Source organism: Balearica regulorum, chromosome 5 (genome assembly GCF_011004875.1).
Source record: "Balearica regulorum gibbericeps isolate bBalReg1 chromosome 5, bBalReg1.pri, whole genome shotgun sequence".
Classification (NCBI taxonomy): domain Eukaryota; kingdom Metazoa; phylum Chordata; class Aves; order Gruiformes; family Gruidae; genus Balearica; species Balearica regulorum.
Window position 1 is genome coordinate 24,901,738 of NC_046188.1, and position 14,662 is coordinate 24,916,399.

Below are 14,662 nucleotides of genomic sequence, written 5' to 3' on the forward strand. Positions count from 1 at the left end.
TAGTCCGGCCTGGCGGGCAGGGCGGCGCGCGGGGCACGCCGGTACCCGTAGTGCGCGAGAGGGGAAGCGTGGGGCCGGGCCGCGGCGAGGAGACTGCGTGTCCCGGCGTGCCGTGCGCGGACGGCCGCCCTTCCTCCCCTCACCTGCCGTGCCCTGCCCTGCCGGTGGCGGTGCCTGGCGCGGGAGAGGAGGCGCGGGGAGGTGAGCGGGACCGGGGGGACGGTGCGGCTGGGAGGCGGGACCGGGAGGCGGGGGAGGGGGCAGGGGCGGTGGCTCCCCCGAGGCAGCCGCTCCCCTGAGGCAGCCGCGCGGTGCCGTTGCAGATGAGCAGGGCAAGGGCGGACGAGGAGGAGTACTGGCACAGCTCCAAGTTCCGGGCCTTCACCTTTGACGACGAGGACGATGAGCTCTCACAGGTACGGTCCGACCCCGGGCTAGACCCCCCTCCCCGAGCGGGCCCCTCCGTGGCTGTCTCAGCCCCAGGCCTCGGCTCCGCGCCTCACTGAGGGTCTGTGCTTCGTGGGCGGGTGGGGATGCTCGCGTCCTGCCCTCTGTGGAAGCCACCAAGGGCTCTGGTCTTGCCCCCTACGGTAGCCACTCCGAAATCTCGCTAGGACTGTGGTTCCTCGCCCGTGCACCGAACGCCATCTCCTGCTGGCTGAGCCGTCAGTGTCTGTGTAGGTGTCGGTGGCCTTTGGATTCCTAGTGGTGAGGAAGGGCTGCTGTGTCTGTTGAACACCCACAGGCATAAAATACCTTGTCCAAAAGAGGCAGTGGAGGCTGAAGAAGCTGTATTAAAAGCTCTGGGGGAGATTGTTTAAAGGTAATAGGAAACAAAGCATGCTCTGCAACACTGGTGGTCTTTATACAAGCTCCTTCTTTTGTCTGTAGTTAAAGGAATCCAAACGGGCAGTGAACAGCCTTCGGGATATCGTCGATGATGATGATGATGACGACCTTGAGAGGGTCAGCTGGAGCGGAGAACCTGTGGGAAGTAAGTGCAGAAGTACTGCAAGTTATCCTTGAGACAGAGGGAGTTTAAAACTACTGCTTAAGTCGTGTTGCTTAGTTGAGGTCAGGAGTACTACTTGCTATCTAATTCTGCATATCTAATCTGATTCTAGCCTCCTCAGGTCATGTAGTAAGCCACTTGATCTACCTATGTGGATCCACTGAAAAGAGAGCGAGCAGAAGCCCAAATTACATAAAGAAGAGCAGTGCAGACAAGTGGAGGGAATTCACTGTGGTTTTCACAATACGTAGCCCAGCTTAGAGCAGTTATTTTGGAGGTTATGGCTTGATATTCATCATGCTCAGCTGGCATGCAGAATTCTAGGTGATCGTTTCCTTCATGCTGCTGCCTGAAATGGCACCATTAAAATTTCTCTGTGCTTTGTCCCCACAACACTTTAAGGAGATATTCCCAGGCTTTCTGTATTTTTATAGACTGTCTCTTATGTTTGAAGTTTGAAAGAGAATTGTAAGCATTAAGCAAATGCATTTCTAGTGATGATGGGAGCAAGCTCATGACCCACACACAGCGCTGTCTGCTGCACTTTGGAGTTCGTGACCCACAGAATATATGGCACTTGCTGGCCAGTGTCGAACAGTGAAAACTTAAATTTGGATCATCCAGAGGACCTTCAAAGAGCCTGTTATTCTTGTCTTATGCTGTAGCTCCTCCCTCTGGTTCAGGCCGTTTCTTTTCCCATCCAAGCTCTCTACCTTTCAGCTTTTTTGCTCTTTCACCCTGTCCTAAAATGTATGTATTGTGCAGCTGCATGAAAAGAAGGGAAAACTGTGTCTCGAACAAACGGGAGGGAAACATGTGCATTGTTGCCAGCAGCAAATGCACGTTGGTAGCTGTTTTGTCTGTGTGGGAAGGAAAACTATCTTAGTTTTCCAGTGTTCAGGAAGTCACGCTCTTACGGCTCTATAAATTGAGGTAGCCAGGGATTCTCTGTCTTGCTCTGTACCTTTGGAGCAAGGATTAAGCTTTACGCCATGCAACAACATATAAATGTTGGGTGGTCTATGCATTTTTTTTATTTAAACTGTAACCAGCTGTACAACATTGCTGAAATCAACTATTTCTGGAGGACAATGTGCAACTGCTTAACAAGCAGTGTTACACAAGATTGGGATGCTGTGTACTGCATCTAGGTAGTGCTGAGGGTCAAAGTTACTGGGATATACCAGTGCAGAACTGACCAGGACACACTTGATAACATTCCTGCCATGCCATAAGATCATTCTTTGCAGGCTGTTTTTCTCTTTCTCTGTTATAAATGACCTCTGTCTGCACATAGGTATCTCCTGGTCAATCAAAGAGACAGCCTCCAGCAGCACTAGCTCACTGGAGGGCCGAGACTCCAGCCTACAGAAGGGCTCTTCCTCCTATGCTGCTTTTCCCAAGCAAGTTTCCTCCTACTCCCTAAGCAGCCTATTCAAAGGTGAGGTTGCTCATACGCAACGTGGACAAATGGGGTTTTCCTCAAGAGTATCAAGGAACAATTGTGTTATGTAAATTGTTTTCTCTTAAGTGTACTACAAAACAGGGAAGCTCTGATCTCTCCTCAGTGTGGGAACGTGTCTCTCACTGGTCAGAAATTGGAGACTGTCTTGCGCAGAAGATCGCAGGCTCTTGTGGTATGGGAGGGGGCTTTGGAGATTACAGCTTTTTAAAAGCCATGTTCCACTGTACAGCAATCTGTTTGCATGGTAGAAGACAGCAAACTACAGAAGGACTGGCTTGACCCACGTGGCCCTCATTTGATCTTCAGTACTGTAGAGAACACAGGTTGATTATCCTTTATTTGGAGCTCAACTGGCTGCTGTTGATGTTATAGTTGGTGCAGCAAACATGTGGTAGCAGCAATGGTAGCATAGCTGGCTGCGGGGGGAACTGTGTAGCGGGCCGTGGAGAGACTTGCAGCTTGCAAGAGTTCAGCTCTATTGTCTCTCAGCTAAACAACAAGCCAGCTTGTTGGAGTTGGGTTTTTTTTTTCCCACTTTCAACTTTAAAAATACAGTGATAATGAAAGGGATCCACATCGCAGCCCTGGTGAACAAAACTGTCTGTGTTGCTATCACCTAAGCAGTGCTGTGTGCTTGAGCCTCTGCTCTGCAGGTAGATGAGCAAATTCAGGCTCTAACTCTCCTGGCTTTGACAACAAGAGGGCAGATAGGGCATGGGTGCTATACAGTTTGTGATGCCAGCAGCATATGCACGTTGGAAGCTGGTTTGTCTGTGCAGGGAGGAAAACTATCTTAGTTTTCCAGTCTTCAGGAAGTCATGCTCTTATGGTTCTGTAATGTGAGGTAAGCCACGGATTCTCTGTCTTGCTCTGTACCTTTAGAAGATGAGTGCAAAGCCTTACACTGCAAGCCAGTGAACCCCAGCTACGCTGGTGTAGTGTGAATCACTCTCCAGAGTGGCTTGTTCTACAGTGGCATAGCTGCAACACGCTGGCTTGCAGCCTAGGCTTGTGTGCCCTCTGCAAGAGATGTTGCTGGTGGAGACACAGTTTCTCATGAGTGTTTGTTTTGATTTCAGGACGAAACAAACTTCCAAGTTTCCAGTCCCTTTCAGATGGTAAGTTTTGAATTCCTGCCTCATTTTGGGAGGGGTGCAGATTAACATCAACCAAAGCACTTCCAAAAAAAGCAAAGTGAAACTGAATTCAGGGAAACCGAATTCAGGGAAACCGAATCACAGGTTGTCTGAAAGTCATTCAGCAAAGAAGCAAAAGAGTTGGCATGATGGTTTGGGGTAATCTGCTTATGTACAACTGACGACTGTTGGGTTTAAAGAAACTTTGTATTGCCATTTGGGGCTTGAGTTTGAGTCTTCTAGCACGAAACCCAAGAAAAGGGCAGTTTTGGAAGTGGGTGTGAAGCAGGATTTTGATGTGCTACTCAGCTTTGCCTTTCCCTCTTAGCCCTCTCTGACACAGGAGTTAAAAACTACGCTCCAGAGCTGCGCAGACCAAAAACTGAGTACAAGGTGAGCAGCCTGTGTTTGTAGTGTGCTAAGATCAGAGTACTGCCAGGAGAACTACCTACTCTCTTGGTTTCATGGGAAGTGATTAATCGCTATTTCAGACAGCAGAGGGCAATGCAGGGAATAGGACAGGGAGCTGCAAGATGCAGCCTCACAGTAATGTAGGTGTTCTCTGCTTTTGCTCAGAAGTCGGGAGCTTTGCTGGGGGTCTTAGTTATTCCTTCTCCTAACGAATGGCCCAGTAGCCTTTGTGAAAAGGATTTCTAAATAGGGCTTTGTCTGTAAACTGCTTTCATGCTGGGTCAGATGAATTGGCACCATGTGTGCTTTTTTAAAATTTTTAAGTCTAAAGGCTTCTAAATTTCTTGTTTGTGAATCACTGGGACAGCACAGAAGGAGTTGCACAGAGGTGGAGTTCCAGCTGGCAGGAGTGTTCTCCCACATAGGCAGTGTTAGGTGTTGCAGAATCTAGTGGATTTGGGGACTGGGTGGATTCCTCCTACTAGGTATGAGGTTGTGGTTCCATGTCTCCAGGTCCTGCCAGTAACAAGACTGAGCACACATTCCCAACAGGAACAGATGTGCACAATACTAATGCAGCTGCCCACATGGATTAACACAGACAGAAACCAATGCCTTTACCAACAGACACATAAACACACAACACTTAGGCCTGATCCTGAGCCTCCCTTCTGTCTGACCAGGATTGAATTCCACTAGTGGAACATACACACAACTCTATGTGTCTCTCCAGCAGCTGGTCCTAGACATCCAGGTTTTTTTGTAGCTGAATCCCAGACCCCAGTCTCCTCCAGTTGCTGGCACCTGGACCCTTGAGCCCGTAGGATTCATGGTCCCATTCCAGTTCCTGGCACTCAGACTGCTTATTCTACTCACTGGCTGGTTGAGCTTGAAGTTCACTAGCATTCATACAAACACATACACTTGGAATAGAGAGCTCACCCACACAGGAGGTGGTTAAATGTAGAATTCAATGAGAATATAAGACAGACTGCAGTGATCCATTGCAGGGCTCAGTCAGACAGGCACACTAACTAGCCGCTTGTTTAAACTTGGCTGGCACCCTATGGCCCCTTTTCCCTCTATTTTCCCATGCTTGTTTCTGCCCAGTTCCTTTTGATCCCTCCCTTTCCCTGCTTTTTGTCTTTCCTGTAAACTTCCATAATAAGCCTTACACATTTACACAACCCTCTTAAAATATCCCAGGATTCTCTTTCCCCTGCGTCTCATGCTAAGTCCTGTGCCTCTTCAGGGTTGCATGGTGTTTGGGGAAAGCTTCTTTGGTTTACTCATCTTGGAGGGTTTTACACAAGGAGTAATGATCTAATCTGTCTCATTTGATGGTGGCAAGGAGTGACCAAGTCAGTGTGCTCAGATTAGGTTTCTGGGTTTCCTCCACCTGTCCTTGGCCATCTGATCCTAACCAGGTTGGTGTGTTTATGTTGACTAGCCATTAATGACATAACCTAACAGACAACACTGGTTGAAAGCACAGCAGGAGAAATAAGTGTTCCCTATTGTATTTTGCTTTGTGCCTGCAGAAGCAGGAAGGAGAAGGGCTGTACGGCCCCTTAAAAGCAGGGAGGACTATTTTAAGTGGGGTGGAACAAAGAAGAGAAAGTTAGTGGCAGCTTTGAACAAGTGTCCTGACAGTGACAGGCTGAGGAGCTGCCTCTGACCAGAGGTGCTGGAGGGAGCCCTAGTGCTCAGGACATTTGACAGTTAATTATACCTTGACTTGAGAGATTCATGTGCAGTGGTCCCCTAATAAGACTGGGTCATCCCTTTTTTTTCCTTAGATCTGTGCTTTCGATAAATCTTCAATGTGTTTAAATTCAGTGTCCTCAGAGCTGGTACTCTTTAGTCCCTTTCTCGGCTCTTTTGAGGCAGAAGGCTGAATTACAGATGCTGGCTTGAGTGCCTCACAAAGACTTAGATGCTTTCTTAGAGTCTGAGTGCAAGAGTGGCTCAGGTCACTACTACTTTTATCCATTGCTTCCAGATTGCAGTGCCTGCAGGCTGCAGGGAAAGAACTTTGGTCATTGCAGTAGCATATTACCTTAAGATGGTCTAGCTACAGGCTTCAGGGATCTTGTCACGTTGTACTAGTCCTGTGTGACTCTCCACTTGTCTGACTGTGTGACTCCTCAGGCACTTGTCTGAGGCTGTTGGCTCTGGGTTCTCCACACTGCTGTGGAAGGGTCACCAACAGAAGTCTGTCTGAATCATAACAAGAAACTGACTCTTTCCCCGCTCAGTTTTGGGTTTGTCAGTTTTGCATGTATTTTGTTTGTCCTTCTGAAAGCTTTAATTTGCATGGAGGACAACCTGTTGAGATGCACTTATAAAAGATACAATGGTGGACCTTACTGGGGCAATAGAAAGACTCTGTGTTAATATCTGAGCCTCTAGCTTTTCTCCCCACCAGCATGCAGAGTCTAAGGGCCCAGCATCTGCACCTGAACATTGTAGGGACACATCCTCCTAACAGCCCCCTTGCAATAGCTGAATGATAAGTCTGAGAAGCTACACTTGGGCTGTCACTGATCTAGCACAAGTGGAAAGCAGCTTGGGGACTATTGGTGTGATCTGGCCTCTTGAGGCTCAAGAGCTCTTTATTTTTCTTGTGGCAGGATTACAGCAGTGATTGGAGTCCCAAAGATACAGTCAGGCGAATGCAGAGGGGCAAGGTAAGAGCTTTCACTCTCACCTGCTTGCAAGAGAAGGAGAGTGGGTGGTCCTAAACTGCTTTACACTTCGCCGTGCTCCTGGCTGTTCCAAGGGAGCTGGAATCTTAGTCTCAGCTGCCTTAGTTTGCAGTGAGCACACAGGGAGTTTGTGGTTTAACTCTACATGTGTCTCCTCAAAAGCTGAGGTGAACTAGAGGTTGAGAGGCCGTGATTACAGGGTAAGAGGAAGGGAGGAAGAGCCTTACAACTCTATTTTTCTGATCTCCTCTGTGGAAAGGGCCCTGCAGAGTTCTTTCCTCCTGTCAGGGCTGGTGGTTTGTGGTGTGCAGGGAAGTTTTGCTCTGTTACAAGGGTGTTTGTGCTGAATGTACAATGTCTGCTGTCCCAGCCTGGGCAGTAACGAGGGCTAACTCAGCAACCCCTCTGGACAAATTCCCAGGGATCATGCAGCATGTGGTTTCAGCTAAATGAGAAGTTCTCCGCTGGTTGGGAGGGCAGTTATTCTTGTCACTAATAGGTTCATGGGGGGAAGAATAAGTAGTACCTTGCGGGTTGGTTCAGCCTGGGGATTGTCTGATGTCCTGTATGCTACTTATACCTCTTCTATGTCCAGGTCTGCTCTCTAGAGAGATTTCGCTCCCTGCAGGACAAGCTGGTGCTCTTGGATGAAGCTGTGGCAGGGCATGATGGGAATGTCATTACAGCTGTGAGTACTGCTAGGGCCATATAGGGCTGGGAATTCCTGGGTGACCCCACAGAGCATGCTTGTGTGAATGCAGTTAATTGGACACGTAATCTTGCAAGATGGGGGGTTGTTCTTTACTTAAAACCAAGAAGTTACTGAAAAATGTCAAAGCTTAAGATTGGGAAGTTCCATATTCCTGATGGCTTTCCTGCCATTCACCAGAATTCATGTCAGGTCAATAATAAGGAACTTGATCCTTTAGCCTTACAGATCTTTGCAACAACTTCCTGAAGGCCACATTTTAATCTACTTATTGCAGCACAAAAGATTTGAGGGACCTCTCCGGTTTATCTGGCTTCCAAAACATCAGGCAGCAAATGGGACTGTGTCAGAGCTTCTCTCATCCAGGTCTTTTAAGACCTTGGATCTCTCATGGAAAGGTTTTTCTTTGTAAGTCTTAGTCTCACATATCTAAGCTCCAGAGTAGCAGCTTAGGCAGGCATCCAGGCAGCTGTGGCCCTGGCTCACTGCTTGTCCTGTAGTAGAATTTAGTTCAGTGATGTAAGAGCTGTGTCTTCAGAGGCCCTTTGCAAAAGCTTCCCCAGGCCTTGACCAGTTTGCTGTCTGTCTGTCTTAATTCTGGTGAAGACTGATCTGTTCAGCTGAGAGCTGCCTCTCTGTGCTCACAGGTCCTGATATTCCTGAAACGGACGCTAAGGAGAGGTAAGTGTGACTGGGGCCAGGGTTTCTATAGTCTGTTTCAGTTAAGAGCAGAAGGGCTCGTTCTTTCACTGCATACAAGTCATGAAGAGACGGCATCTGGACTATTGCTGCTTTACAGAGCATGAAATATTTTTGCAGCAAGTGTAACGTGGGTGAGGGGATGGTGATGGTCACAAAGGCCCCACAGAGAAGCTTTAAGCAGTGGTAGGTGGTAGTGGTGATGAGATGAATGAAAATGAATCTGCAGGGGTAGCACACTGCCATGAATTCAGCTGGCAGCCTAGTCAACAGGCTCTTCTCCTGTGCTCTAGCCTCCAAGGCTGTGCTTTGAGGTGGGATAAGGATGTTGAATCCCGCCTATGGCTTGCAACTCCATGCATCATGCTTGGCCCCCTCTGGCTTGGTAGTGCTAACTTGCTTTACCCACCTGTGAATATCTCTCTCTCCTGTAGAGATCTTGTTTCGGGAGCTGGAGGTGCGGCAGGTGGCCTTGTGTCATCTGATCCATTTCCTCAAAGAGACTGGTGAGCAGAAGTTGCTTCTGGATCTACTCAGGTGAGGCTCTTGCCCAGCCTTGTGGTTGAGCATGCTGCTAGGAACCTGCCTCCAAGTTAATGCTTGCTCATTCCCTTTTGCAGGTTCCTAGACAGGACTGAGGAAGTTGCTGTGAGTATTCCCAGGAGCCGAAGCTCCCTTTCCTCTGTGAAGAGGGAGTGCAGTGGGCAGGGGGAGGCTGGCTGCAGGGTGTCTGGTAGTCAAGTGAGAGCTTTGCATTCCCATTTTACCCTCTGGAGTCATGATTTCCCAAATCCATGAGAACAGCCTGTGCTGCTTTTCCCTCTCCCTCCAGCTGTCCCAGTACCGGGAGCATTTGAACATCCAGGATGTAGAAAAAAGGAGGGAATTTCTGAAAGTCTGCATTGGGTAAGAAAAAATGCAAGAGGGTGGGAGGGATGTGGGTGCTTTACAGAAGGTGGTAATAAAATTAGACCTCTGTCCCAGTGCCACAGCTTCTGTAGTTCAAGGGCCGGTGTTAGTTTTGCTTCAGTGGGAGTGGCATGTTGTGGACACAATGTAGACCAGAGAGAAAGAATTTGTGATCACTAGTCCAGCATCTTTTGTGCTTACTTGTGGGCGGACATGCTTCAGGGACCTTCTGATCATTGACCCTTCAGGTTGTGAGGGGTGAAAGTGTGCCTCCCCTGTCTTGGGCTGGGGAGAGTGGGAGGTGTTCCCCTCATCCGTGTATGTGGGGAACATTTTTGGTAGAGAAGAGCATCCTTCTATGTGTACTGTGTTAAGAGCTCCTGACAGCATCTCCTTCCTCCATGTCTGGCCAGGCTGCCATTTTCAGCTGAGGATACCTCCCACATCCAAGACCATTATACCCTGCTGGAGCGACAGATCATCATTGAGGTATGAAATCTTCCCTCCTGGTCAGGAGGTAACTGGGACTAGCTGTGAGATCTCTATCTGTCCCTGTCTTAAACTGCTTTGGATCTGACCAGCCTGCCCTGGCTAGTGTAGTTTAACTGCTGTCCCAGCTGCTGTGCCAGGTGCACGTGTGAAATACCAGATCTGAGACTTCATGGCATGTTGAGGCTGTGCTTGTGCATTGCTATCACAACACTCTTCCCAGGTCTCTACCCTGCAGCTAGGTCAGGCAGTTGTCCTGGCTCATGTTTACACTCTCCTTCATCTTGTTTCCTCAGGCCAATGACCGGCACTTGGAGACAGCTGGGCAGTCAGAGATATTTCGGAAATATCCTCGCAAGGCTTCAATTCTCAACATGCCACTAGTGACCACCCTCTTCTATTCCTGTTTCTACCACTACACAGAGGCTGAGGTGAGGATGATGTGGGAGAAGAGAAGGGTTACATCTCATCCCTGTAGCCCTCAATATGTGGGGTGGTTAAGCTGGGGCATGTTAAGGAAAGAAGGGGAGGGAAGTCATATTTCATCCCTCAGAGAGATCTAGAGGAACCCATCTCTCCTTGCCCTGGGACCAGTTTAGAGTTTTCTTTTGTGCTCTAAGATGGGACATTCAACCTGGGAGAGCCTGCAGGGAGCTGCCTCCTAGAAACCACTCCTTTTTACTTCTGGCTCCAAGGGGCCAGAATTGGCCCTTAATCCCATGAGGCTGAGGTGTTTGATACTGGTCTTGGAAGTGTTGGAGATGCACCAGCTTGAGGATGCAGGGGAAACCAAATGAATGGCATGGGGTAGTTGCTCTCTTCTGCTAGCTGTTTTCTCCTGCAGCACTGACATGAGCACAAAGCAGTAAAGACTTGGGGAGATTTACCCCGTGTGAGGCAAATGCCTTACAACAGGTGTCTGAACCTCTCCCGTGGCCTCCCCTGCTGAGCTTGCACTGACTTGTCTGCTCTCTCTAGGGAACGTTCAGCAGCCCGACCAACCTGAAGAAAACATTTAAAGTACGTGAGTCTCCTGCTATTGTGGCAGCACCAGCTGAAAATGTGGGCAGCCAAATTGTGTTTAGCGAGGGGGCTGGGTAGGAGGAGTTTGCACTGAGACAGGAAGGGGGACACTGCATTCTCCTTGAGCAGAGCCATTCTGGAGGCTCAGAAAGGCAGGTGGGAACCATGCAGAGGTTTCTGCTGTCCCAGTGAGCAGGGCCCAGTGCAGCCTGGCTGCAGCAGCACTTGCAAATCCCCACCTCCTGCTCTGAAGCACTGGTCCTGGCCTCAGGCAGCATCTTGCCCCCGTCCCTGGCTGTTGTTGTGGGCCCTGACAGCGCTGTGAACAGGTGCCATTCCTCCCCAAACCACACAGGCCTTCTGAACTGTGCTACTGCTCTGACTGCAGCTTTCTGCCCTGCAGATTCCTGATAAGCAGTATGTGCTGACTGCCCTGGCTGCCCGTGCCAAGCTGCGAGCCTGGGATGATGTGGATGCCCTCTTCACCACCAAGGTGAGCTGCGGAAAGCCTTGCTTGGGGGCTGGTGACTGATACCTACTACTGATAGCTGGCTTGTTCTGGAGTTACCGGACAGACTGGTTTTCTTTCAGCAGGGCCCAGCACCCCTGCTGCAAGGTGTTACAATACTTTCCTCCTCTCCCTGCCTGCAAGCTCTGTGGAGCCTGGCTTGGCTGCAGGAACAGGGTCAGAGGAGGGGGCTGCCCTCATACGCTGTCACCAAAGGGTTCACAGCCAACCTGCACCTAGCCACTATGTGAAAGGCTCTGCCAGTGGTGCATGTGCTGGCTAGTGGGCTATGTTGCTGGCAGCTGGACAAAGGTTCACCCTTCACTGGGGAAAAACACTTTGTTGCTTCCAACTTCAACCTGTGGCAGTCCTGTTCTTTGCTCCTCTGGCAATGGCTGGAGGGATTGCCCTTTATGATTAATGCAAGATCTGGCTCTCGTTTCAGAACTGGCTGGGCTACACCAAGAAGAAGGCACCTATTGGCTTCCACCGGGTGGTGGAGATCTTGCAGAGGAACAATGCTCCTGTGCAGGTGAGCAAGGAACTTCTGTCTGTGTCCTCCTGCTCTTTGTTGGGATTTGGGGTGTGAATGATTCCCCAAGTGAGCTGCTTCCTAGCTGGGAGTGGGAGAACAGCTTGCTGAGCTGCTGGCTCTGCCAGCTGGGTGCCGCACTCAGCTGAATGACCCATGGGTCAACAGGAAGTGTGGGTGGTCATGAGGGCTGGGTCCTAGGTCTGACTGCAAGAGGGACAGTGGGCCTAGAGTTGTCCAGGAGCTCTCTCCCCACAGTATATTGCCACCTGTGTTTGCTACATAAACTTTTCTTATGCTTAATCTGGCTGGCAATGGTTAACCCATCCATAGGAGTGAGGTAGCTTAGGACTCTGAGCTTTGTGAGCAAAGCTTTACTGCATCTGAGGTCCTGAGCCATCTTGCCCTGGTCTCTTGTTGCCCTAGGATGAAAGGGGTCAAGTGTGTGTGACCAACAACCTTGAAAGGTTTTGTGACTGGGGTGAGAGAATGAGGCAGGAGGTACCTGCAGAAGGGAGCTGAAACACTCTTCCTTCCCTGGCAGGTGCTGCAGGAGTACGTGCGCCTGGTGGAGGATGTGGAGACACGGTTGAACCTCGCCACCAAGTACAAGTGCCATGATGTTGTCATTGAGGTAGGTCCCTGCTGTGTGTGTGAAGAGATGGGACAAGCGCCTGCTTTTTCTCCCCAGCTTTCCTGTGCTCTGACATGTGCCACTGCTGCATTATGCCTCATGGGGTCTGCTTATCCTTATGGCCTGGGAGCAGTGATATGGTTCCCAGTGGAAGCCAAGCGAGCCAGGAGAGTGGCTCCTAGTGTTTGTGCTGTGGTGAGAATCTGAGGGAGGGATTGAAGGGTTGCCCTGCTGATCTACAGGGCACTATCTAACTGTGGAAGTGTCCTCTTTACTCAGCTGGGCACTGGTTTTGCTGTTTATCTAGACGTACAGGGATCTAAAGGATCGCATCCAGCTGACAGCGTATAAATGCAAGGTGGAGCGAGGGTCTGCAGAAGAAGAGAAGATAAACAGCATTCTCAGCAACATGGTGAGAAATACATTCTTTTTCTTCCAGAGACTCTCATCAGAAAAGGCTGCAGATTAGGTGTAAGGGCATTGGCTGTCCTAGATACTTTTTATCCCTGCTGGAAAGCTAATCTTATGTTTGGGGTTGCATTCAGTGTAGGAAGGAAGGGTAAAACTGATAGAAATAGCACCCTCTGGCTGTGTCTTTGTCAGGGATCGGAACTCAGTGACTTGGCCCCAGAGGGATCTGTGTTCAGCACTGATGTTAGTCATGTCTCGTTCTGTCTTTTAGCAAATCCGATGGAAGAACTGAGCACCTGTGAAGCAGCCTGCTTGGCCGTTGCCTTGCCAATGAAAGAGGAAACTGCAAAACCCAGTCCAGTGCCAACAGAGCAAGTCTGTTACTACTCATTGCATGATCAACGTTCGTCAGTGACAGTGGGTGCCCACGGCTTGTGGGACAGTGGCATTCAGGCTGGTTGAAGGCAGCTGCTCCGATGTAGCCAGTGAAACCATGGTACTGATCCACCAGGCTTGATTCTTTTTGGAATCTGATTCTCTTTGACTTGGCTGTAAGCCAGGCGTGGCTTTTGTTTACGGAGGGAAGTTGCTGGGCACAGCAAGGTTACGTTTGCTCTGGGTGGTGTCTGGGTTTTATCTAGCAAGAGGAACAGGTCAGTCACACTTGTGGATCTGTCCACCAGACAGTGCTGGCCAGTCCCTGTAATGCTCAAGCTAGCTTGGGTGTCACCAGTCATGGCTGTGGCTGGAGTAAAGCCTACTGGACTGTGTTCTCCCTGCATCAGAGAGTGTGATGAGGGAAAGGACCAGCTGCACCTTAAAAGCTCATATTTTTTGTTGGTTTCTTCTGGCTCGCCCTAGGAAAATAGGTGTTGTATGAACTCCTGCAGAGAGCCAGAGCAGCAGCCTCTGCCAGTGTCCTTGTGCTGGCACTCTGCAGCTCTTGGAAGATCCCTTTATCAGGGAAGAACGGGCACCTAGTGTGGAGCTGGTCAGGGCCCTGCTGGGTTGGATGGAGAGCAAAGAGGGACCCCTCTCAGTCAGCACAAACCTGCTGGCCCCAGTAGCTCTTTTCCCTGAGAACATTACACCAGGAAGGATTGAATTGCACTTTCTCAGAAACACAACTCCTCAGGCAACTGCTAGCTTCATCCTTCCAGACCTCACTTCAATTCCTTAAATAAAGCTGTCTCTTTCTCCTTGGGCTGTTTATTTCCTTCCCACACTGAGCACTTTGTCACTCTGTGTGCTAATCCTGAGCAATTTATCACACCTCCCACAAAGTGAGCATGTGGGGTGTATTCTCATGTTCCAAAAAGCACAGTGCGTGTCACCATGGAGTGGCTTTGCTTACAGCAGTACCTTATTTCACACCTTTGACGTTACCAGCAGAGATGAATAAATTTGAATGTTAGAGGAGAATTTGCTGCCACAGGAGTGGTCATACAGAGGTGAAAGTTTTATGTAGCAGTGTACCAGTCTGAGGGCAGGTTTGGGTTCCAGCATCCCTGCTGTACTCTCCACTCTCAATTTTTTTACTATTGTTTGGGGTTTTTTTTTCTCATAGAATCACAGGATCGTGTGGGTTGGAAGGGACCTCTTGATCATCATGCTCAAGCAGGGTCACCCGGAGCAGGCAGCCTGGGAACGTCTGTTTGAGTTTTCAGTATCTCCACAGCTGGAAACTCCCCAGCTTCTCTGGGCAGCCTGTTCCTGAATTTGACCACCCTCACAGAAAAAAAGGTGTTTTCTTGTCTTCAGATGGCCTCTCCCATTTCAGTTTGTGCCCACTGCCTCTTGTCATCACTGGGCACCACTGAAAAGAGTCTGGGTCCCTTTTTTTCATTCCCTCCCTTTGGAGGTAAGATCCCTCTGAGCCTTCTCTCTTCCAGGTTGAACAGTCCTAGTTCTCAGCCTCTCCTCATAGGAGAGATGCACCAGTTCCTTAGTCATCTTAGTGGCTCTTTGCTGGGCTCTTCTGTATGTCCATGTCTCTCTTGTACTGAGGAGCCCAGA

At 49.6% G+C, this 14,662-nt stretch overlaps 1 protein-coding gene across 1 annotated transcript; it reads left to right on the forward strand.

Annotated features, from left to right (window-relative positions):
• Positions 1-11: 11 nt before the first annotated feature.
• On the forward strand, positions 12-13,844 carry VIPAS39 (VPS33B interacting protein, apical-basolateral polarity regulator, spe-39 homolog). The gene is made up of 20 exons (XM_075753792.1): positions 12-201; positions 324-416; positions 892-994; positions 2,310-2,453; positions 3,557-3,595; positions 3,942-4,006; positions 6,658-6,714; positions 7,328-7,420; positions 8,089-8,122; positions 8,575-8,677; positions 8,761-8,788; positions 8,973-9,046; positions 9,463-9,538; positions 9,835-9,969; positions 10,517-10,558; positions 10,965-11,054; positions 11,515-11,601; positions 12,146-12,235; positions 12,543-12,647; positions 12,918-13,844. The coding sequence occupies exons 2-20, from the start codon at positions 324-326 to the stop codon at positions 12,936-12,938; spliced, it is 1,479 nt and encodes a 492-aa protein (XP_075609907.1). The 5' UTR covers positions 12-201; the 3' UTR covers positions 12,939-13,844.
• Positions 13,845-14,662: the final 818 nt, after the last annotated feature.

What these genes read in the sequence shown, in the direction of transcription:
- VIPAS39 (XM_075753792.1), top strand. Translation starts at nt 324, where the DNA reads ATGAGCAGGGCAAGGGCGGACGAGGAGGAGTACTGGCACAGCTCCAAG. An exon ending in TTTCCAGTCCCTTTCAGATG is followed by an intron (nt 3,596 to 3,941) that starts GTAAGTTTTGAA and finishes TTTCCCTCTTAG; the next exon opens with CCCTCTCTGACACAGGAGTT. An exon ending in TTGCTTCTGGATCTACTCAG is followed by an intron (nt 8,678 to 8,760) that starts GTGAGGCTCTTG and finishes TCCCTTTTGCAG; the next exon opens with GTTCCTAGACAGGACTGAGG.